Source organism: Atractosteus spatula, chromosome 5, assembly GCF_055471065.1.
Source record: "Atractosteus spatula isolate fAtrSpa1 chromosome 5, fAtrSpa1.hap1, whole genome shotgun sequence".
Classification (NCBI taxonomy): domain Eukaryota; kingdom Metazoa; phylum Chordata; class Actinopteri; order Semionotiformes; family Lepisosteidae; genus Atractosteus; species Atractosteus spatula.
The window spans coordinates 56441367-56466056 of NC_142710.1; the positions used below are offsets into that span (position 1 = coordinate 56441367).

The following is a 24690-nucleotide window of genomic DNA, read 5'->3' on the forward strand; positions in this document are numbered from 1 at the left end:
TGGGGGGGGAGGTTGTTACTGTATAGTGATGTGCACTGTGATCAAACAAGTTACAGATCAATTCATATTTTGCTCATGTATAAGTCACCCAAACTTTCATATTAAACTGTGGGAAGACATCAGGCTAACACAGAGACATCTGGAGTGTGACAGTGCTATCAGAGGGAAAACTGAATCATTTTGAACTGCTTAATAAAAAACACTCTCATGATACAGTACTTTACGGCAGTCAAGTACAGATCAAGCGGGAAAAGAATGCTGTTAACGGATCTATGGTTTTCTGATCAATTCCACTTAATGTCAGCAATAGGAGCCACACAAGTCAGGTCATCTTAGGAAACCTAAAAAGTGTGAATCATCTAGACCGACTACCAAAAACCACGAAACATCTGCCTGTAATCCACCACATTTTTAGAATTCAAAACACTTTCGTAGTCACTTACTACTTTCTTGTGGTTTTCTGCAAATCGGGGAAATTATAAATCAAAGAGGAGACTTGCAAAGTAAACGTTGCGGGAGATGGCTTTAACATGAATACAAACCAGCTGTCCTTTTAAAGCACACGCAAGAAATCGACCGATTCAAGCCAAATTGAGTCCAGGAATAACCCAAGATGTTCACCGGAACACTTTGTGAATGAAAGACATTAGGGAAAAGCTTACAGAACAGACCAGTGTCCTGGTATGTTCATTATAGCAGAGACGCCAATTGTTCATAAGCTTGCTGGAAGGATGCCTCTGAATTTGGCCACCGGCAGATGGCCAGAGTCTTTTTAAGGCCTTGCAGTGCTCAAACCACTGAGATTTTATTTACCAAGATTGCCATGGCAACAGGGAGAATGTTTCCTGTGCTGACCTTGGAACAAGTTAATTTTTTCTAAGTATAAGGCTCGCTTATTTTTTGTTCAATAAGATACAAAGATCCACACGGAAAGCTTACGGTGTATCTATGCTAACTCAGTCTAAAAATTGCTGAGGTGTTGATGTTCATCAGAACCAACTGCTGTTATCAGTTCATAATTCTCATACACATGTTATGTAATCCTTATTCCTAATTCTGTATACAGCTGCAACTAATCCATTGCATTTAACTCTAAAACACTTTTAGTTAGGAAGACAGTTTGGTCATGAGGCGAGATCCCAAACCATGTTCACCTCACCCTCCCTGATAAAGGAAGCAGATCCCGTAAGTTAGGAAATCAACAAAAGAAAACATACAAAAACAGCATGGAAATTCTAGGTTTATATGTTAATATCTTAGCTGTAATTGAATCTATAGTAATTGAAATCTACAGTACGTAGAGTAGATTTTCAGTGAATGGCCAAAGCTTCCTTGCCTGACTTTTCTTAGAAGCATATTAACCAAAGCAGCAAAGATAGACTGAAGCAAAAAGTAAAGGTTAATTCCATGCTGAAACACAGGAAGGAGAAACATTACCTTTCAGCTGTTGAGCTTTTTCAGACCTGAAGAAAGCTTCACACCTGAAGAAGGCTCAACAGCCAAAATTTTGCTTTCCTCCTTTCTGCTTTTCAGGGTGGCATTAGCTTTCTTCCTTTGCAGCCAACGCACGCTGATGCAGCTCCCCACTCAAAGATTAAGAGATTTAAGACTGGCTTTTTGTAAATCCAGCCGCGGCCAGACACAGGGAAAACACAACGCTTCACATAAATCACGGGACCCATTGTAGGTGAAGCACGTCAATGGCTTTGGGTAAACAGGCATTTGTAATCACTTAAAACTAACAATTAGAAGGTAACAGAGCATGTTAATGGAAACGGATAGGTTGCAGCCCATCGCGAGGCAGGGGGAATGGAATGTGAAGGTTCTTCGGACTGTGAGTGAAGCCCAACAACAGCTACATGTGGTGGGAACGCTCTGGGGATTAACCAGCATGGAAAGAGAAATTAAGGAGGCCGTTTCATTTTCTTAGGCAAGCTACTCCCACTTGCTGCCTGTACACGCACTTGAAAAAGTCAGCATGACCATGAATATTATTATTAGTAGTAGTAGTATTATTGAAGGGACAGCACTATAGCAACTGTCAGTGTTTTCATTACTGGAAAGCTCCACTGCGCATAATGGCTCCCTTTTTCTTAGAAAGAAAACACCCTCTCTTTCCAAGCTGCACACAGGTGGGCACAACGGCGTCGCCGCCTGGGAGAAAAGATCCCCTGACCGCCGGCCAAGCAAGCCAGAAGCAGATTTATCATGTTATGGAAGACGTTCAAAGGTTCTGTCCCCAGCGTTAGCTTTCAAGAGACGCCTGTGCCATAAGAGAGACCCCAAAAACTATATTTTCACTTTTTTTTAAAAAAGTGTTCTTTCTCAGCGAAGAAAGATACGTGGCTGCTCAGACTTACAAAATGAAGACTTTCTTATGCCAGACGTGACAAAAAAAAATGAAAGGGGGGAAAACCAGCAACAGGTGAGGAAGGCGCAGGCTACCATTGTCATGGAAACCACAGTAGCTGCAAGACCAGGTGAACATGGGGGATTCACACTCATATCCACTGACACATGGCCTATATTTGAGTGAATGCTGAAACCACAGATGAGTTAATCATTGACCCGGACGCCTAGAAGTAGCTGACTACTGACTGTTGCCTAGAAAGAAATAGATTTGGGATAATGCCAGTTAATGTATCTTAATGCATGTTTCAGACATTCGCCGCCTTCTGGTGTAGGAGAAAAACAGTACCCTGTTTTTGATCAAGTACTAAAAATGGGAAAATCAGATTTGGTTACGTGTGTCACAGCACCGGGTGCTTTCAATTCTCCAGACCAGCCAATACAAAAAAGTCAACAGATGGCAAACATCATTTTTATCTTCTTCATTGTCGATTCTCTGCTTACTCATTGACTTATACAGCATATCTCACCTTTTCCGTAGAAAGAACCAAACTTTCTTTATATCAAAGCAGTCTAGTCCCATTTCAGACATGTTAACACATTTATTGATGGGTTTAGATTTTTAACTGAAAAAAAGATTAATCTTATTTTTTTTAACACTTTTCAATGGCAAACACCTGTTTAAGTAGTCATTACACGATGATCTCAGTCGAGTTCCCTTGTCAGGCCATTAGAAAGCCACCGAAAGAGGTAGGTCCACCCAGGGTATTATCCATCCATCCAGCTAAGATTATTTGAAAAACAAAATGACCTACCCCACGCGGAGGAAACTGAGCGTAGGGGTAACTGGAGGAGCCACGAGTCGATGGAGATAAAAGAGCTTAATTTTAGCACGCGGCTGAATTTAGATCCGCTCCCAGCAGTAACGACGAGCTCGGGCACAGTGAATGAAGCTGGGGATGTGCAATGCTGGGCTGCAATCTGATGTTGCACAGCTTTCTTCCTGGGATCTTCTAATGAGAATGCCAGAGCTTTTGATTCCTTGTGATTGATGTACCTCTTCCCTTTCAGAGCGCCGTCCCCAAGAGACAGATCAGCTTGCGACGGCTGGAAATGGCCAGGGAAGAGATGCAGCCTTCCTGAAAGAGGAACCTTGTGCTCAGCAGAGATGTGCGTGTCTGTTGGGGGCAGGGGCTTGGGTATTCATCCAAACCTTGGATTGGATTCCCCGAAAAAGATTCTGTCTTTGAGACTACGTTGACAAATCAGTTAACACAAACCTGTCCTCAAAGGTATTGTACACCACCTTCAGGTAAATGAAGTTCGGGGCCATTCTGCACTTAAAAACCCTTCTCCCCTTATCCCCGAATTCAGAAAGCCTGTCCATTGGAGGAAATGTTTGGAGAAGTCATGCCTTTACCCTCTGAAACTCTGCACAACAGCTTTATTTTTGGTTTTATTTGCAAAAGAGGAGCTACATATTGTTACAGCCAATTATTTTTTTCAGCACCGAATATTTCCCTGTAACAAATACCAAAATAATTACTGGTATAACAACAGCAAACATAATGGAATATTTGAGTTCTTTATACATTTCATTCAAACCAGCCATTTTGAAAGACCTTCCTTAAACACACAAAAGTAAAGTTTTACTGTGTCTTACACTTTTACGGTTTTCAGTGAATTGTTATTTTCTGCTGAAATGAATTATTGTGTAACTTAACCAGAACTTAACCTCACGACTTGCTTCTCTGCAGCAAGCAGCATTCTAACACAATCGTTTTCTTGACAATCTGTTACCTAGCAAGGCCATTTACACCTCAGTACTCCAATACACTCTGGCTGCAAAAGATTGGACTGATAATCTGCAGGCCAGAAAATATCTGTACTTATTCTTCACTTTCAGCTCCTACATGACCTTGGAAGTTAATGAGATCCGTGATACATGCTCAGATTCCTTAGGTCAGTCGTGTACTTAGAGATTACTTTTCTAATAATACAGAGCTTTATTGTACTCAAAATGAAAATACCTTAGAGAGAGCAGCTACATACAGTACACTGTACTCAAACTTCATATAGGAGATGTATACAAGTTCAGGAGCTGACTCCATAACAAGAAACCAAGACCATAACCCCCTAAAATAAAAACACAAGAAAAATCCTCTCTCTCATTTTTATACAACACAAGCAGCTAAACATCTTCGAAATGCCCTAATCAAGACCCGGGTGAACCAAAACCTAGCATTGACTGGACGACTCATCTCTACATGTCAGAAATGAGGAACCCTCTCGTTGCATTACTTAAAAAATGGTGTGAGGCAATTACTGCTAAAAAACGCTCCCAAAGTGCAAAGAGCTCTTCAACTGCTGGGTAGCATTTTCAGATGTGTTTAGTTGTGTTTCTGTAGAAGCAGAAGCAGGGACAGCCCACCCGACCACATGATTCTATTCCTTGTTCCCCCAGTAAGGGGAATTCACTGCAACGTAATGAATCTGATCTGAAAGCCCTTTGATTTTTTAACTTACTTGAATCAGGTTGTATAGCCTTAACTGAGTTTATGTGAAACCGGACTGAAATATTTTTTGGTCCTTAATGTTATGTTCCGTTACAAAACATCTGTAAATAAACAGGGATGACAAAGATACAAGTAACTACTGTACAAGGCACACAAGAAACAAGACAGCAACACATGCTGGATTACCATTTCCAAATAAAATGTTTATTTACTCAGTAGGGTATAGATTGTGTATTATAACTAAATTCTAATAAGAAAACAGACCTGTTCTTTTCAGATTGGAGTAACCCGACAACCCGATATCTAGTGTCATTCATGGTTAGAGAGTTTGGAACACACTACTTTACCAAGCTGATCAAAATGAAGTTCATTAGAAGGCGGCAGGCTACAAGGTGTATGTGGCACACTGACTTTTACAAGTTGGGAGCTCAGATCACTTTCAAGAAAATAGGAAGGCGAGACAGATGTCAAAACCACCTCCACTGGATTTGTTTCCCTAAAAAATGACAATGTGTGAACACAATGCTCAGAGCCCTGTTAAAACTGTACAGGGACCCCCCAGGCAGCTCACTTGCTCCATTACAATCCAGGTCAACCAGTGAGAGCAACCTTAGGTTCAGCAACTCGTGGAGCTGAAGAACAACAGGTTAAACATTAATGCAACAGTGGAGAACGCATACAAGCTGGATGTAGATGTGCTTAACAGAGAAAGAGCGCTCGGACTGCTAACAGAGACTGAAATGTGGTGATTTATAAAGCAGCAGCCGACAAATGACCCTTGTACTGGCGGTTATCCAGAAAACATCTGAAACGGGGAGGGGGAGGGAGTGATGTCAAGGCACCTGAACTGCCCTTTGCTTTGTGGGAAATCCACACATATGAGATCATTCGCAAACTGGCCACACAGCCCAGCACATCACCTCCACTGCTGTTTACTTTTCACTGAGGTATGGCATCTCGCAGCCCCATGCCGACACACACAGGACACAATCCCGCACTGTTCAAACCAATGGGAGCTGAACAGCTCCGGGGCTGAGGCAGCAAAGCGCTCGAGCCTTCACTGAGATCTGGGGAATGCAGAAGACCACTGTGGAAACGTTGCGTTCTTGCCACAGTCAGCAAAACGGGAGGTGCTCCTCCCCCCGCAGCGAATCGATTTTCTACAGAGCAGCAAATCACTTTGCAGAACCTAGGTCGGGGCTGTCAGAACAGCTGTAAAGTAAAGCGACTGGAATGCATCTACATAGCTACTTCATGGTGATGATCACAGCTGTAGTTTTCATCTGAACAAGGTAGACGCACAAGAAAAAAAATGGGGAAGATGGATAGTATCAAGGTAAGTATTCTCTTGCTAAAAAGAGCAAATCTGTTCTGAATCAACAATGGCTATAAGCAAGGCTATGACCCCCATATACTGTATCAGCTCCTTAAACCACTGAGCTCTACAGAGGTCATGCCAAACCAATTCTCCTGGCTCCTGAGTATCCCTGAAACAGCTCCCCTCAAGACTTCCACCCGCACTGTCTTTTGTTACAATCTGGGGATTTAAATTTCACCAGCTTCTCCCCACAGCTGGACCTCAAATGCAGGTTGTTGTTCTTCACATAATAACAACAACAACAACAACAATCTAACAAGACTGGCGTGGGCTGTTTGCAAAGCCTATCAAAGTGAATAAACACCTGTGGGACATGCTTGGAGGGAGGCCAACGTGTTAGTGTCACCTTTGTGGGTCTGTGAACAATTTCTAAATGCTACAATTTCCCTTGCAGCCAGATATGATCTAGCTCTACTGCGGTCTGCCAAAACATTGGTGAAAGCGATACAGAAATAAAAAGAGACTTGTATTGAACGAGACTGCCATGATTCAAGCCAGAGACCATTTAGGAGACTGAAAGAAACCCAGCTCGCAGTTAGCTATGTCATATTTGATGATTAGCTCGATATTTATTACCACTCCTTAATCGCAATATAACACTTAAGGTCGAAACTCAATATTAGTTAATGATTGCATATTAACTTAAGAGCATTGATAAAAAAGCAAGAGTTACAGACATGTTGAGGTCATCTGATCTCCTTAGGTTTGTGCATAAAGATTCTTGGTCATAGCTATGCAACACACAGCTTTTTTAAAAGAAGGAAGTGAATTTATCCCAATTTCACACCATTCTCCTCCCATAGCTAGGACAGTGTAAAGCGCTTAACTACGAAAGACTCAAACATGCAATTTAACTGCAAAGGTATAGGAGACAGTCGATCACTGCTGCCTTGAACTCGCCACCGTTATGGATAATCCAACAGCAATTTTAATCGTGCTTTGTCCAGCAACCCTGTGGAAAATCATTAGTGTGAAGATGTTACTGTCATGATTGGTAAAGGCCAATGGGAAATTTGGCCAGGACACCACTCTTTTCAAGAAATGCCTTGGGATTTTTAATGACCACAGAGAGTCAGGACCTCAGTTTTACGTCTCATCCGAAGGACGGCCCCATTTTACAGTATAGTGTTCCCGTCACTATACTGGGGCATTAGGACCAACATGGATCGCAGGGTGAGTGCACCCTGCTGGCCCCACTAACACCTCTTCCAGCAGCAACCTTAGCTTTCTCAGGAGTTCTCCCATCCAGGTACTGGCCAGGCTCACACCTGCTGGGCAACATTGGGTTGCCAGATGTGAGTTGCAGGATGCTAGCATCCACCATAACGGCAGAGACTTGTCCATCACAGGACATGTTCACATATTTTAAGTCTTGTCTTTCATTCAGGGAGGGATTATAAGTTACTTTAGCTCTAGTGTAGCTGGGGGAACAAAATCTACCATCCATTACCAGAAAAGGGGGATGATTCCCAGTCAAGAAGTGTAGGGTACAACGTGGCACCACACCCTGGACAGGATGCAAGGCCATTGCAGGGCTCATCCAAAAGCACAAGGGAACTATTCTGAGGCATCGATTAGCCAATTAGGTAGCATGTCTTTGGAAAGGGAGAGGGAACTGGAGTACCAAGCAAAAACCCAGAACTACACTTTGAGAACAGGCAAACTCCACAGAGGGCAGGCCAGAGCTCAACCTAGCTCCCTGGAGCTGTGAGGCAGAAGCTCTAGTTGCCATGTTGCCTCGCCAGCTACAGCTCACACCATTACACATAAATACCACAGCGTGTGTCTGTCAGTACAAGCAGGCAATACAACTTTGAACGATTCACGCTTCTTTTTTCCATTTTTAAAAAACAGAGCAAATATTTTAACTTTTACAAATTAGCTGCAATGCTTAACGGGCCAAAGAAAGTATCTTTAAATGCGTGTTGGCCCTGTATGAAGGTCCCGTGTACTCTTAATTACCAGTCAATAGAAAGGAACCCAATTCCTTCTGTCAATTCCCTCAGCTTCCACATTTGCAAGACCAGCAGTGTATCTCTGCACATGATTAGACAATGAAAAGGATCCCAAAGGAGGGGCAATGTACATCAGTTGAAAATACTCCAACATCTCACGTCTCAAACAATAAACCATGCTTAAAAATGTACTGTAATGACCGCGGGGTTTGGTGTGGAATGGAGCAGGCGTAGGACTCAGGAAAAGGGGTTGAACAACACATTTATTAACCAGAAGCGGGGAATGGTACACACACAGGGACAGGGGTTACAGCGCTGCACCTACACCAACACAGACATGGGAGAGAAGGGGCCGCCTCACAGCCCCCGCCCCCTTATATACAGTCCCGTTCCCCCAGGTCCCGCCCCTCAGGCGCTGTTCCCAGCCTGCCCTGCTTGCGCCCTGCATGCGCATGGCTACTGAAGCGCCCACGTTGAGCGCCTCACATGGGCGCTACAGCACAATTCCAAAAAGTAGTGAAAAATGAACATTCCAGCATAATACAGCATACTTTACATGTGTGAGCTTTTAATGCAACTCCCAATGAAGGAGTTCACAAAAGCCTAGCCATCTGAAATAAGGGAAGAAGCAGAGCTTTGGTACATTTTGGAAAGAAATCAGAGCAAAATTTAACCAAATTCCTCCACCATTCTGGATGTCACCATTCCATTTGCGAGACACCTCAATTAAACCCTTTTAAAATCTTCCAACAGCAGATTTCCCTGAACAAGTCTGTGCCGAGCTCCGAGTCAGGGCGGTTTATTTTCTCACGGTACCTGAAACAGCCGGGTTTTTTTTTTACTGTAACTGGTTTGGGAAGGGCAGTATTTCTAGAGGGCACTCCAGTTTGAAACTAGCGTAGCAAGTCAGGTGAAGCAGTGCGCTTCACTGACAAGAATGAAACCAGAGCTCAGTCCCATCCCGACTGATCTGTAATACCTTTATAAATAGCCAACAGTCAATAGGCATTTAATAATATTTCACTTAACCTTGCACTGCAGCAGTAACTAGAATCCACACCTGCAGTTCCAGCAGCAGAGGAACTGGGCATTAAGTAATATAGCCATAGCAAAATAAAAATGAAGAGCCCTGACAAAGAGCACTGATGCAGCAACAAAATGAAAAACAAAAGCAAATCTAAAGAAAAACAGTTTGGAATGGTTTATCATGCAGGCTGGTGAAGCTGGTGAAGTGAATTACCCGTTCACCTACAGTAGTACTATGGCTCACAAAATGGTAATAATGTGACTATCCCTTCACCAACCCTCTGCAGCAGTAATGCATACCTCTCAAACTGCTCCCAGCAGAAGCCGATTCGGCTGAGGTCAAGGTGGATATTTCTGGGGAGCTGTCTAATCACCCTTGATCCAATTTGCTCTTCCGCAGACCAGATCAAGATCGTTTTGTTAAAAGATCTTTCTTTTTTTTTTTTTACGCCAAGGTTCGTTTTGAACAACTAAGGCGCTCAAAGGAAAGCAAGCCAGAAGCCACCGTGGCTATTTCAGGAAGTCTCACACCCTCAACATTCATTGCTATTTCTGAAAAAAAAATGTAATGCACTTATATAACGTGCTAAATCCTTTGACAAAAGCTTCTGGTATTGAAATTTTCTTTTATGGAGGGCATATGTGGTTTTAACAGTAACACAATACTGATATACTCATTTTCACTAGTAGTTTCCATCCCTTATAAAGAATACAGAGGGGCTTTGAAATGCAGACATGGATCAAATTCAACTCGAGCAATAGCAGTATCAGAACTCTGCAGAAAAGGTAAGCAATGCTTTGGCATTAAGAATTTTCAACACCAAAAGTGTCAAAATTGACCCTGGTATTCATACATCCAGTGAACTCAATGCATTTTTTTTAAACTGTAGCAATTAAATTACATGATCATGTTCATCACAACCAGATATTTTATTTTAGCAGCATTATTTCCAAGCAGCTGTGCTACAGACAATGTCAAAAACATCTGGTCTGGGGATTACAGCTCTGTTATATTACACGAATGGGACAGAGCATCCACCTTCATATGTTAGCTAGTCAAAAGAGATGGTAGACAGATGGTTATGAAGAATTTGAAAATCACCTAAATTTATTGGGCTAATATTGTTCAAGTCCAACTGCTTGATTCTTCCAGTTTTCCAATCTAAAATCACTTTCAGACCAATTTGGGTCTCCGGGGACCTTTAATGACAAGTTGTTCTGTTCAATAAAAAGCAATGATGCATCTCTAGACTATTTAAATAAAGGGGATTTAAATAACACAGGCATTGCAGTTTGTACAGTCCTACATATTAGATGTCAGAAGAACCTCTTGGTAATAAAAATAAATCAGTTTATTAACCAACAAAACTGGTCAAGTAGATGCCCCACATTTTTGGGGGTCTTTATTGTCTTCTTGATTTGAACATGTGGCAGCCTCTGGTACAGACGCCATCTCCACAGGTTTATTCAAATTCAACAGAGTGTATTAAGACAAAAATGAAAGTTAGAAACAGAACAAACATCAGCTGTTTTAGGAATAAAAACTGTACTGTAGACCTGGCAATGTTTCTCCTTAAACACAGACTGTCTCAAAACACCCCAGTTTTCTCCACTTATCTCTTATTTGCTTAGCCTCTCCAGTCTATGAGCTCCAGCCTGATCTCTTCTTGGTTTGTGGCATTAATGTCTAACACCAGACATTAATGCCACAAACCAAGAAGGTGAGAAAAAAAGGCTTTTTTTCCACAGAGCAGGAAGTGTCAATCCACTTTGGTCAGGAAGAGACCAGTTCTTATCCTTTAGGTCTTGATCAAAGCTAACTCCTGTACATTTAAAAAGCACATGAACTTGGTATTCAATCTCAGAGCTCTGTCCTAGGTGCCCTTTACTCTGGAATTAAAGCTGTTGTTTAAAGGCTTCATTAAAGGATTTGGCACCATTGTAGAGATGACTTGAAAATATGCTTTTTTCATACACCTGCCTGATGTTGAGTGTTGCCATGGAATAGTTTTGAAAGCAACTCTACAGAACAAATTATGGTGGTTTTCTCTCTGCAAAGGTAAACAGCCTGTCATTTCTGCACAAAAAAGGACACATATCCTACTATTCACGTACTGTACTTTACAAAGCACAATCTGACAAAACCAAGTAATACACAAAATGAGTTTATGAAACTCAGGGCTCCAAGTTCTAACTGGTGTCTGCTCCTTTGCCATCGAAATGCTTTTAGATAAACAGTGTGAATAAATAGACTCACAGGATAAACAGAAGCTTCGCAACAAAAAAAAAAAGTCTCACTGAGCAGTATTGTTCAGTATTATTAGTGCTTTGAATAGCACACTCTATCCTTATAAAGCCCTCGGTACGAGAGTAAGTCCTCTCATCAATCAGACCTACATGGCTTGCTATTTTTCCTCTATTTAATTAGAAGAAAATAAAAGATTGCAGAAATTCTTTCACTATCAGAAAATATAAGAGTGCGAATTGGTCGGCTTAATACGAGATCGATGCAACTTTCGAACTTTAAACTCTTCAGCCCGTTGGAGAGCATTATGCACAAGGCGTGTTTAATGACTACTCGTCTCCGTAATAAAGATTTGAAAAGCCAGAGAGCAGATCTCCGATCTCCGGCCTTCCCTTGCTTAACACGTGTGAGCTCTGCTTCCTGTCTTCCTGGGTTTCCGAGTTACTCATTCCAAGCAACACATGGAGACAGCAGGAACCTGGCTTCCGAGCTGACCTTCACTCACGCACTATAGGTGCGTTTCCATGGTTATGTTTTCCTGTGTTTTGGTTTCCCCCGAATTTACCATCCTGGATGACGGATTAATTGAGGGCTAGACTTAACACAGACAGTGGCACGCTTACTTTGATAAGTATCTGTGCTGATAAAAGAATAAATTCCCCCCCGTCTTAAACAACAGGTGCGTCATCATGACCACTGTGATGAGCCCATAACCGCGTCTGTAAATTAACAGCATGCCTTCTTCCGTTAATTCCCGTGCAGCTTTGTTTTCTCTGATAAATTAAAGTTATCCCAATCCGAAAACAAGGAAAATTGAAATCGGGAACGTTTGAATACGTAAAAACGTGATTTAGAAAAAAAGATAACTTCATGCGCAGCCATGATGATATCGAGCGCACGAAGTTACAAACGTGTAGTTTGTAAGTAAAATACATGGCACAAGTTATGTGAAATTCCCTATTTAATAGCGCGCTTCCAGTCCAGTCGGTAGCGAATACTGCAGTAACTGTATTCTTAGCGCAACCTCACTGGAAAATAGAGTTTATCATAGGAAAAGGCTCAACAGGTGTTAAAGTGAAATACCTCCTTGTATTCCTATAAAAACATGAAACGTTTTTATAGGAATCCTGTAAATCCAAACTGTTTCCGAAGAAAGTAAATCTCACACGATCACCTGTGGTTTAAGTAGATAAGAGAATGTTACATTTTTGCGCTGCACCACAATGCGTAAAAATGTGATAATCCTAAACTTTTTTTTCTGTAGAAGGCTACTAATTTGCTAGCTTGGACGGTCTATAATCTACTTAAAATGGCTTTTTACTGCAAAGTATATATATACTACAATAAAGGTTCCCAAGTCTAAACTAGCAGTCAATGGAAACCAAACGAGGTCGGTTCTTGATGACGCCTACGGCAAATACCCGAGATCAGAGGTTCCCAGGGTCGAAGGTGAATTCCGCAGCTTCTAGACCGAAGCCAGTGATAGGTACAGAGCGCCCTGAGACCCACTTTCCCACATTCTGCAGTACTGTATTAACAAAAACGCCACAACCGCATAAGAACGCGGCACAACCTGATTTCAGATCCTTAATCTAAACCCCAGTGCACGGACACCCATTCTGTTTCGGTCAAAAACCAATCCGCAATTTGAGCATGTTAAACATAAAATTAGGATATTCCGATATCTTTAATTCAACTTTAGAACTCAGGTTGTACCTTAACATTGAAACTAGTTGTACAGTGCAATCAATAGCAGCATCATAGCTTACCACACCATTCAAGGACAATGCAATAACTAACATGAATATCCCATATTAAGTAATAAAGTGCAAAGTAGCAGCACTTTATTCGCCCTATAAATATCCATTTAACTTGTACAGGTGATGCATGCAGATTACCACTGGAGTTTGCGCTTTTACTTCGGACTGTCGGAATAATGTTTGCACAAGGTATACATTACACAGACAGCAACTAAGTGCAGTTTAACCTTAAAGAAATGGTGATACTTCAACTTAAAGACACCCGCTTTTAAAGGTACGGAGCACCTGTGTAATCGATTTTAGAAACTTCTAATTCGCTTGCATCCGCCCGGTTTTATTTGGTGTCAGGTGAAACTGATCACACGGATCCGTTTTCTATTCCCCCCCCCCGCAAGTCGTGGGCATGTGACTTACCTATGGACACCAGGCGGATATTTTCTCGGTCCAAAAACTCAAGAGCCACCGAGACGTTCTCCAGCTTCATCTGCCTAAAGGTTGGTCTCTGGTGGTACTTTCTATACATCTTCTTCTGGCTCAAAACCTCCAGCAAAGCGATTAACCTCAAGCCATCGCTCAGGTCTAGCTGGAGGTTAGCTATCCGCTTGTTCACGCACTTCAGGTGCTCGTTGCACCAGCGGGTAAAGGTGTTCTGCTGTATTTTCTTCCATGGCGCATCGTCAGCCAGGTCTTTCTCTGTCACCGGCATTTCGGGTTCCTTTCTCGCCACTGAGGACACTTGTTTCGGCTGGCTTCTCCGTCGAGCGTTTGAACCGCTGTGCCTTTTGCAACTCGGAGTCTTTCCTTGCACAATGTGTAGTCGCGCCTGCGCAACTCTGGACCTGAGTTAGGGTGACGCCGCCTCTCCCCCCCCTCCCGCAGTGAAAGTCAAATTCAGTTTCAGTGTCAGTGGCGAAAAGTGAGGCGGTTGTGAATGTAACCAAGTCACTAGGAAAAAAAATAGGGTTCTTTTTCCAAAGACGCAATTAATAAGCACACACATTATCAAAGCAGGCGTTTCAAGGGCTGCAGAGAAAGAAACGTATTTATAATCCAGTAAAAAGTATTGGACATATTGTACTGTCGCGACATACTGTATCTGACAGCTGTAATTGTCACTTACTCATATCGCTCTTATTGCTGTTGTCAGATGCACAGTACATGAAAAACATATGAAAGCGGTCAGCATAAGCATAAGCGTTCACATTCCACACAACTTTCAATCATTGCCTTGCGCCTTTCTTGCTACACTTGCGATTCATTTGTTACAATTTCTGTAACAAATTCATTAGCTGTCGTATTATTAAAAAAAATAACGGTTATCCGCTGAATTTACATTTCTGAAAGCTTTCATTGTATGGGTGCATTCATTGTGGGGAAAAAAACTCCACAATCTCGCCAGAGTTTTGATCCAAGAGCACCAACCTTCGGTTTATTTTTTTTAAATAAATGTACACAATTGAAGTGACACAAAGGAGCTCTACATCTCCATATTTCAAATATTTATTTTTTAAACATATGATACAACTGCAATTACGTATCGAGAGAATTTAAAAACGCAACAAAATGCTGCTGATTGCAATTTCCAAGACTCATTTTCTGCGTTTTAATGCCTCTCGCTGTCTAATGCAAGACAATAAAGGAGAGCCCCGGTCCAGACGTCACTGGCAGTTTTTATAGGGCTCTATAATCTCCAGCTTCTCAAGAACAAGAGAAGGCTTTTACTTGGCCTTTTCCACAAGTAATGAGGTCAATTACGTAATTAGGGGCTCAGGGCGAAAGATAACCTGATCCTTCTGTCCCTCCAGCACTACAGTTGTGCACCCCTGGAAAAAACTCTGGTTAAACTTAACAATTACAGTGAATCATCTAACGGCCTATTCGATACAATATGGGCACCAGGAGCAGATCAAATCCAGGATTACAGTCCCCATAGTCTCGAACAGACAACAAGTCAATAAAACAATCCTAAATCTCAGAAGAAATAATTAAATAATTATCATTTGTTTCATGAAGTAGATAATTACAGTGATGCAATGAGGTAGTGGCTGTGTAGGTGGGGGCACGCAGGAGCCGCACCTTGTACACAATGATAGATATCCTGCAGACCCTCCCAGAAGAGGCAAGACACCACCTTCTTTCACCCCCACCTTTGTTGACATTAATCCTTATCTTCATGTCAGACGAGAAACAGATTTTGCATTTTGAAAGGCTTTTGTGTCGCATTCAAGCAGTGCCGATAGTTCACTGGGTGTGATCAATACTGCCAAACCTATACTGGAGTTATTGGCTCAAACAGTGTCCAAACAGTAAGACCGAGAAGGGCTGGGCTGTCTTGGAGAAGAACAGTCCAGCCAGTTGCACGATGTGCTCTTAATCACCATTTAGATAAAGGGCTCTTAAAAGCTGGGGTTTTTAGGAATTTACCAAGTGATTGAATCATTTTTTCCAGTGGAATGTATCATTCTATTGTCGGAAGGCCTGTAAATGAAACAAATTCATTATCCTATGTATTGTTAATAAGAAGAAATGTACATTCCATTTAACTTATATTTCCGAAAGCTTTCATTATATGAGGGCATTCCTAAAAATGACATGTGGCTCCACAGTTTCACCTGAGTCATGTACCAAGATCACCAACTTTCGGGTTATTTTCTACTGAAATAAATGTGCAGTACTGAAGTGACTCCAAAGGTCCTAAACCTTTAGTGAATTTGGTTTTGCCATGAACTATGAATTCTGCAGCATGCTCAGTGGTTCATTTCAAAGAATCTCTAAATTCATCACACAAATGACCTGCCTAAGCACTAAATTACTGTATGTCTTCAGAAATTAACCTTTATTGTCTAAGCTTAACCTGTTAAACCTACTGGGCTGTGGATCTCCAGTTCTGCCTACCTCTCTCACAGAATATGGTCCAAAGACGCATACAATTCCACTTCCAATGGTATTAGAACATAATTTTTTTTTGTCAAGTTTTGTTGACAGACCATGTGTTCTCGAGCTGAACGCTATATGTTTTTACTCAAGTGAGCGCAACCTTATAGGATAAAGCTTTGTTTTAGCTCAGCAGTTGTTTAAAAATAGAAAGAACAGCCATATTTACAAAGAATTTCCACAAGCAAAGACAGGCGTCACTCTATAAAATCCTTTCAGATGTGTTCAAAGCTGTTTAATTTTGTCGTCTACTTCATTTCTCATTATTCAGGCAAAACAAGTAAAGGCTAATCTCATTCACATATGAAAATGGGTGCTTTCCAAAATGCAGTTACAGATGAGAAAAATAAAAGAAGCTGAACAGTATAGATGCAGGGCATTAACATGAAGACCTGTAAGTTGTGCTGTTAAATTCAATGAATGATTCACATAATAAGCAATAGCCAAAGAATTGACATGACATGATTGGATGAATTAATGTTCCTGGAAAACCAATCCTATTTTTCTGTCCACTAACCCATTTTTCCAATTATTTATGAAAAAAAATTAGATTAAACTTTATAGTGCTTTTTGCAAAACTAAGTCTATAATCACTTATTAAAAACAGGATTTGTTTTCCAAAATCTAAAAACGTCCAAAATCATTTAGGTGGCTTTATACCAACTTAAACTGCATCTTGAAAAATATGGTTCCTCACATCTCCTTTGGCTGTTTTATGATTCACTAGCAAGGTGGTAAATACAGTCCTAACAGAGTTTCTTGTTTGTGGAACAGTAGTTACACGTGCTATACAATTGAAAGTGAGCCTTAATGCTCAGCTAGTGATCACATTTAAAACTGTTCTAGCGAGGTAGGAGATAGCAGAACAATCAGGCCACTGTTGAAGGGACTCTGAACTCACTCTGATCTCTTGACAGATCCTGAAATGATAACCGTTTAGTGCCACAAGTTTCGAGCAGTTTCTGTTGTTTTGCTACCTACTGTAACATTCCTGTAACAAAAGTCTGGCACGCTGTGTGGTATTTAAAAGCATGACTTACATCATCTTGGTTTCCCATTGGTTCAGCATTAGTTTGCTGGATATCTTCTTGACTGACTTTTTTCTTCTGGGGATGTTTTTGCTTATGTGAATTGCTTTGCTGACTAATCATTGTAATTAACCCAGATTCCGGACTGCAAGGTAACCCAACACTAGGTGTCTCTTCACTTGGGCATTGATGGGGGAAGCCTAAGATTAGCTGCCCTGGAACAATATACCGCACTCGTAGATCAAGGCAAAACCAAATCCAGTAAAAGTCAGGTTAAAGTTCATTCCAAGCTCATGCAGCTGATTGATTGAGTATAGTCCATTTTAAGGTTGGGGACTTGGAAAGTAATGTTAAAATTCCAGGAGAGACACTGCTGTTGTACCTTCTACACTTGTACACATACTGTATACACAGCTGTATAAAAGTCTTTCTGTGTATCTAGCTATATAAATGGGGGAAAATAAAAACAGCCATATGCTGTATATATAACAGAGCTCTTTTAGATGGGAATGGATCTCCACTGCAGCTTAATGCTCTCACAAACCAGCAATTTCTGCCTACCACTTACACAGCTGGGTTGACTAAAGAGAAGCCATTGGACATAAAGAAAACATGGTTATCATCAATGAAGCCTCACGGCCTCTTCTTAACCAGGACCAAGTTCTATTTATAGGTGTAGGTGAACAGGCATGTGCAATTTAATTACACTCTCTCCTTATAAACAAGCTATGCTGTACACAAAACTGAACTTCCACTGAATAACGTGCATGGCCTTTCTTTGTGGACATCAAAAGCAGCTTGTAGGGGATGTGGCAGGTGTTTCCTAACCTTTTCTTATTCTTCTGCGTAGCCGGAGAGCCTCTGGATGAGGATGTGTTTCCAGGGGATCTACAAGCCTTAAATAGAATTTTGATAAGGGGACAGTCCTAGTTCCTAATATTATGGTACATGCTCATCACGTAAAGACTATTTTTAAGTTATAAAGTTGTGGATGTAAATGTACTGTAGTCAAAATGACTCTTAGAACAATGAGCCTCTCAGTACAATGCATTGCACTTGCCCAACACCTCTGTAATGGATTTTACCTGTTAACTGAGCCACACCTGGGCATAAGAGTTGTTTATAGTTATACATAACTAATAAAGACATTATACATAATTTGGCAAACTATACACTGTTGTATAATCCAGAAGTTCAGACAGGTCATAAAAAAGTGCAATAATTACATTATACGATATTCCCATTCACTCATATTATTCCCTATGTTCTGTGAAGAGGTGCAAGTTGTCTTTTGCTGAATTGGCGCTAAAGTTGTGGTCCTGAAGGTAGATGCCTCTTTTCAATCTTCTGGCTAAAGAACTCTCAACCTGCAGCACTCGGACAAAGTCTTCGCTTCTGCAGCTGTTCTGTCTATTTCACCTCGACTCCCTGCATTCCCAGTCTCCTCACACCAGTCATTCCATCATTCGACCTTATCTAATCTCCAGTACTACGCCCAGTGCAAGTATGTTCGAATCAACATAACACGCCTCGGTGTAGCTGAGTGTGCTGCAGTGTTCACTTTAGCAGATGACCAGTAGCCTTGTGTCAAAATCGAAAAACAAATAGTTGAAACGCCTAACCACCAGATCTCTTGGTCTGCTGTGGTACCTGCTCCTGTGTGTACTGCCTTTGTGGGTGTCTTGCACATGAAATGTCTTTCTCCTGTACTGGAGGCCGAGGGCGACAGTCTGACAATGGGCAGGCCCACTGCTTAGATGAGCAGAAAAGGCATTAGAGGAATATGGGAGAAGGGGTGTGGCTGCCCTAGGTGCAAATCTACACAACATGGAGCCTAATGACAGTCCCCGATTCTGTACACCACCCAGTTATCCCCTCTTGTTACTTTAAGAGGGAGAGCCAGAATTAGCTCAGGCTTCTGTGCACTTTCTGTCCAATCATGCTGCTTACCCTGCCATGAGCACTTCCTGGAAATGTGCTCGTGCTCTGTGGTTGCTGTGGAAAGCCTGCTCAGAGATGTAGACAGGTCACAGAAAGGGCAAGCCTGGCAACACGATGGCAGTGACCTAGGTCATACACACACCAGCAATGTCTTGGTAGGAATTTTATAGGAGGAACATAATTAACTTTGCAACTGGTTTGGTTTCCCCTCTCTCCCCCGTTAAATGGAGTGAATTCCACTCTAAATGCCCACCAGTTTGTTTCCTCATCATATTCTGGTCCCATTCTTGATGTCTCTGGTGCTGTGTGAATCATGTCCCTCAGCACATACTGGTCAAAGGCAAATGGCATCATTTTTGGTGCCTCACCAAACAGAAAAGGGAGACATGAGTGCCTGAATGGCGAACATTGCCAATCAGGAGTACCCAGATCTGTGTTAGCAGTTTCAAAGGTAGCCCTGCTGTTACAGTGGTTATACGCTGGTTTCTCCACCAAAATGCAACGTGAACACGCACTTGAGTTCACAACGAATAAGAGATTAAAAAATGTTTCAGGCAAGAAGCAGCCTCTTAACTTCAGCAGGATGCTGTTTTGAAAGGCTTTGGCTAATCAGCTCTTTTGCCCATTAATTCCTGTTTTCTCTCCTCGCTTTTCACAGTTGAAACTTATCACTGTACCACGCTGTTTCCTCAAGGAATAATCCAAGACGATCTCTTTCTACAAGGGAAATGATTATACACTTAATCGCTCATTTATAAGAAACGGAAGGGAGGTCATTTCTGACCTTCCAGAAATACTGCCATACAAAGTTATAGCTGAAGCTAAATGAATTTAACAGCTTGTTAAATTCCATCAACTTGAACTTGTTAGTCTTAAATTAGACCTCCAATAAGAATTATTTCACAATACTCTGTTGGTTTTAAAACATTCTTTATGCCATCCTCACTTCTCGTAGACCACTATTTTGCAAAGTTAAAGACAAGGCTTCCACAGACCTCAGTAGTATTTTGCTGTACAAATCTTAAGAAATAAAATAACCACACAATCAGCAATAAACATCTACATGCATGAATCACAGGTGTATAAGATAGCTTTCATAAGAGCATTTCATATTCAAGTTAATGTCTATAGGTTAATGCATTTGTTTGTCCATTTATTTACTGGATCAATAATTCAAATGAAAATCACGTTAAATGATAAAGATATATTCACCACCAACATTGAACCACATTAAAGTATTAGAATGCAAATATGTGGAAACAACTTTATAAAGCCTTTTCCCATGGTGTGAAGTGCTGCCACCTGGTGTTTGTGTTGAAAGCTGCGCTACGATTCCACATTTTCCACACTCCAAAGGTTTTCAGTTCCAACAAAAATATAGAAAAGGAGGGTTTTCAAGGCATGTGGTTTTCATGTGCAAACTAAAACAACGAAAGAGTCCAGGTTAAGTAATAAAGCTCATTAATAAGGGTGGTATAAAGAGACCACCATCTGAATGTTGATGCAGGCCATTAGCAGTGCAGATGTCATGCAGATAGAAGGCTCTTTCACCTGTAATGTACTGTGCGGAGAGGAGCTCTGTATGTGAAAGGGTTGGTCTTCCAATGCCCATAGCTCTCCAAACCCTTTTTCTTTACCCTGTGTACGCTGGGAGTTCTGATTCTAGTTCATAGTCTGTACTCTTCCCACATTCGCACACAACGCACAGTCACCATCTTTAAATGATACCCAAGCCCTCTGCTGTAAATGTGTTATTTACAGATTTGTTGGTTTTATAACCATACCGCCAGCAGTTTTCAGGCGCCAAATTTCCTAGCAATTACTGCTATGATAATTAAACGGTTACATTTCCTTTGCTTTTTTCTTTCTGTCTCACATAGCATGGGGAATTCAACTTCTATTTTCAATAGCTTCTAGTGAGCTTAGTAATCAAAGGTGAATTAAAATGATCCAATTGTTAGTAATCAAGTTCTTAAAGTCACAAACATCCTTTTGCCAAAATGCTAAATAGCTCCTCAGAATTCGAAGAGGCACAATTAGACCAATTTTTTGCCAAATATTAACAGTGAGATACTGTTCAGCAAACATCAAACCTCCTAAAAGCTTAGAGTTATACCAAAAAGTACTTAACATGAGAATAGTTGCAGTTATAAGTGATAGTCATCTGAGTTCCAATATTTCATCACAGTTACAAAATATGGAATCGATACCAACATTTTCTCCAGTAGATTTGGCAGTATTTTACAACAGGCCCAGAATTTACTCAATGCATGTCAATTCATTTGCACAATCTGAACTTTTGCACTATGATCCAACAACACAGTGTTTACTATATAAGGGGAAAACTATACACTAGACAAATTGAGAAAAGGGCCAGAGGCTGTTCTAAACACTATAATTTAGACGAAACTTAATGTTTCATCACTAAAATGTGTAAAAGACGTTACTTGGCGAACTTATTGCTTCAGCTGATCCCAAAGGAGATCTTATTGTACTCTTAACTAAAAGCAAATCCAGCCCTGTAGTCTGTGGTCTTCCCTGCAATATGCATAATGAATCAAAACGCATGGAGGGAGAGTAAAGTTGTTTTATTAAAATCATGCACATCACAAGTGTTAGTGCAAATAGTTTAATCTGTACTCCAGAAATTCTATTGTACTTTCCATATCTTTACAAAATAGATTTTAAACAATTATTTACTTAAAAAATGTAATTCGGAAGTTCAGCATCTCAGAACAATATTTGCAAACAAACTATGTACAGACGGTACTCTTTGTACCATTGGCATGAGTTGTGTGTGGCTGGGCGGCTTTTTGTACTTGATATTGTCAAAGCAAACTACCATGTAATTATTTTTACAGTTTGTGTAGATATTCTTATACAAATGAATGACTTATCAGAACACACCTGACAATTCTTAAAAGAAAGCATTAGATACACCAACCCTCCAAAAAGTTTGTAATTTATACACGACAATCCTATTTACTCAAACTTTTTAGACACTAAGCCTAATCCCCTTTAAAAGATGTTTTGCCTTGTTAAGCTCATAATGTTAAGATGTTGGGTATTGAATAAGGAAAAGTTTACATTTTTGAATTAAGTTGTATCAGATTTTATTGAGCATTTTTTTCTAACCTTTTAGCATCAGTTTCACTGCAAATATATTGTGCATGCAATTTACTTTAAAAGGTCTGCAGATGAAAGACTGTGCTGTAATGGAAATGGCTTCAAGAAATCCTTGTTTCTGCAAAGTGCTTTATCGCTACTACTAAATAACCTTTATCTACAGAGAAGTGGGTTTAACAATTGTTAGATTTTTAACAGTTCCAGACTGATAAAATTAGTAAAATGCAATACATTCCATAAATCCTTTAAGATACAGGTAGTTAAAAGTGCATGCACCATTGTTATCCTCAGTATCAAAAAATTAAAGAGTTGTAAAAAAGAAATGAACTTTATATGGTAAAAGCTTTAATTTGAAAACATTAAACAAATTTCAGAACAAATGAAAGGGGAAGGAGGATTAACGTAGTACTGAAAGTATGTCCAGACTGTTCCATACAGGTTCCTCAGCAGCAGCACACTGAATGTGTGACTATCTCCATCACTTTTATTAGATATATATATCGTGTAAATTAACACACACATGTTCACACACACTAAGGCTGACTAAAATCTCTTTAGTCTAGTGACAAAGGAGTGAGCAGACTAAAGGGTGCACATTAGTTGCAGTTTCTTAACTACGGTTGAAAGGTTGTCATGCTCATAAGAAAAACACCAGCTCCTAAATGAAAGCTAATACATTGCACGTGTCTTGCATAAAATTGGTGAATATTCAGAGTTGGAAAAGGCCGGTTGAGAGGTTGGATGTTACAGTGCTTTTCTGAACAATGTAACTAAGCAATCCAGATGTAGTGTTCCTGCTTTCTGTCATTTCCTCTTTCACCCGTCTACTTTTCGTTTGGAAATTTAAGCAGGGGCAGTGTTATTAAAATAATGAGAAGGCTATCAACTGTGGAACAAGTTTAATTGTTTTGGCTCCATAACCCAAAAGAGCTGTTCACTTACAACAATGCACAGACACAAGGTAAAGCCAAACACTGAATATTTACTGTTGATCCACCACCCGAATTTAATCACTGACACTTAATTTAGCACAACCCTACCACCCCTTGACTAAAATAATTGCTTGTTGGTTTAAATATGGGCTGTAGAGTAAAAACCTGATAAACCTTATACGGGCTCTTCGTCGCTTTTAAGATGAGAGCATAATGACAAAACAGTCTAAAAGTATTTGCTTGTACTACCACCCAAAATGATTTAAGTGAAACTGCATCACAACAGATGGTTTAACAATTTTCAGCTTTTGGAGAAGGTTGGCTGGTCAATTATATGCAAAAGAAGAGCTTGATACTTGCGGTTCTGTAGAACAGAGCCATGCAGCCCTGACATGTGGAGCGGATGTGTGAATTACATGTGGTAAGATTGCACTTGAAACTACACTGTTTGGTGCCCAGAGGGTTTTGTCCCTGTCTCAGCTCAGGTTCAAGATATCACAAAACAAAGAATATACCGAAGCCAACATCTTAGAACTTTATATAAGTGCCTCAATACTACATATTAAATGCAAAAATAAACTTTTGTTTTCCTAGCAAAGTGACTATGTAGTGTTCTTAAAATGTATGATTGTTAGTTCTAAAGGTACTATACAAAAATGTACAGATACTTTGTTCCAAACACACTGGTTAAAGCATATATTTTCACTAAGAGGAGAGTTTTCTTTCCACCTATTCAGTGCTGTCATCTTTTCCTCCCCTAGGCTACTTCTTATAATTTGTTCCTCTGACCTGCCATGGTAAGGACATGAATGGCACATCAACGATGAATGGATTGTGTAATTATGCACCTAGTAGCTAAGATAGGCACTTAACCCCTTGTGCCCTGTGTATATAAGCAGACATTGGCTTTGAAACCAATATCTGGAACACCACATTCTTGCCTGATGTGGCGAACCACATTCCAAAAATTAGAAATCCATCTAAGACTCACAAAAATAGTTTGGTACCAAAAAAAGCCTAGTTTAGGCCACCATATTAAGATTCCCAACAAACTGAAAAAAAATAACAAGGAAAACTGCAGATAAAGTATTATCTAGAGTAGAAGTCACAATTTTTATTCCCTCTATATATATATAGTTACATTTTATACAGTTAAAGCAGAGACCCTACTGGTATACTCTCAAACAGCTGTGTTTTCATTAAGAGGTAAGGAGGTGGAGTGCAGGCCCAGGTGTCCTGGTGTTGAAGAAGCCAAGGCTATGGAGAGGATGGTGCACTGTGGGAGTGATGGGAGTTTGCTCAGGGAGAGGCCTTGGACAACCCTGGGTAAAGCACTACCACTGTCACGGCAACCAGCACGGCCACTACAGGCATCCAGGGCAGCCAGCGACTCTGAAAAACAAGAAGCACAGACACAGGCGTCAGCTCTCTCCCAACATGATGCCAAGACCCCTCCCCCATCCTATAATGAGCGAAGGGGCGTGACACCCTGACACTGGG

General features: G+C 40.7%; 2 protein-coding genes across 7 annotated transcripts in view; both read right to left on the reverse strand.

Moving 5' to 3' along the window:
- Positions 1-14023, reverse strand: part of flnba (filamin B a) — a 110350-nt gene extending 96327 nt beyond the window's left edge. For both annotated transcript variants that reach the window (XM_088916782.1, XM_088916781.1), the window contains exon 1: positions 13644-14023. In XM_088916782.1, coding sequence (XP_088772908.1) covers positions 13644-13935 — 292 coding nt within the window. In that variant the 5' untranslated portion in view covers positions 13936-14023. The remainder of the gene's footprint in view (positions 1-13643) is intronic.
- Positions 14024-21701: 7678 nt separating this feature from the next.
- The window catches only part of slmapa (sarcolemma associated protein a), a 68622-nt gene continuing 65633 nt past the window's right edge, over positions 21702-24690 (reverse strand). For all 5 annotated transcript variants that reach the window (XM_088915433.1, XM_088915434.1, XM_088915435.1 and 2 more), the window contains one exon: positions 21702-24582. In XM_088915433.1, the coding sequence (XP_088771559.1) occupies positions 24490-24582 (93 nt within the window). In that variant the 3' untranslated portion in view covers positions 21702-24489. The remainder of the gene's footprint in view (positions 24583-24690) is intronic.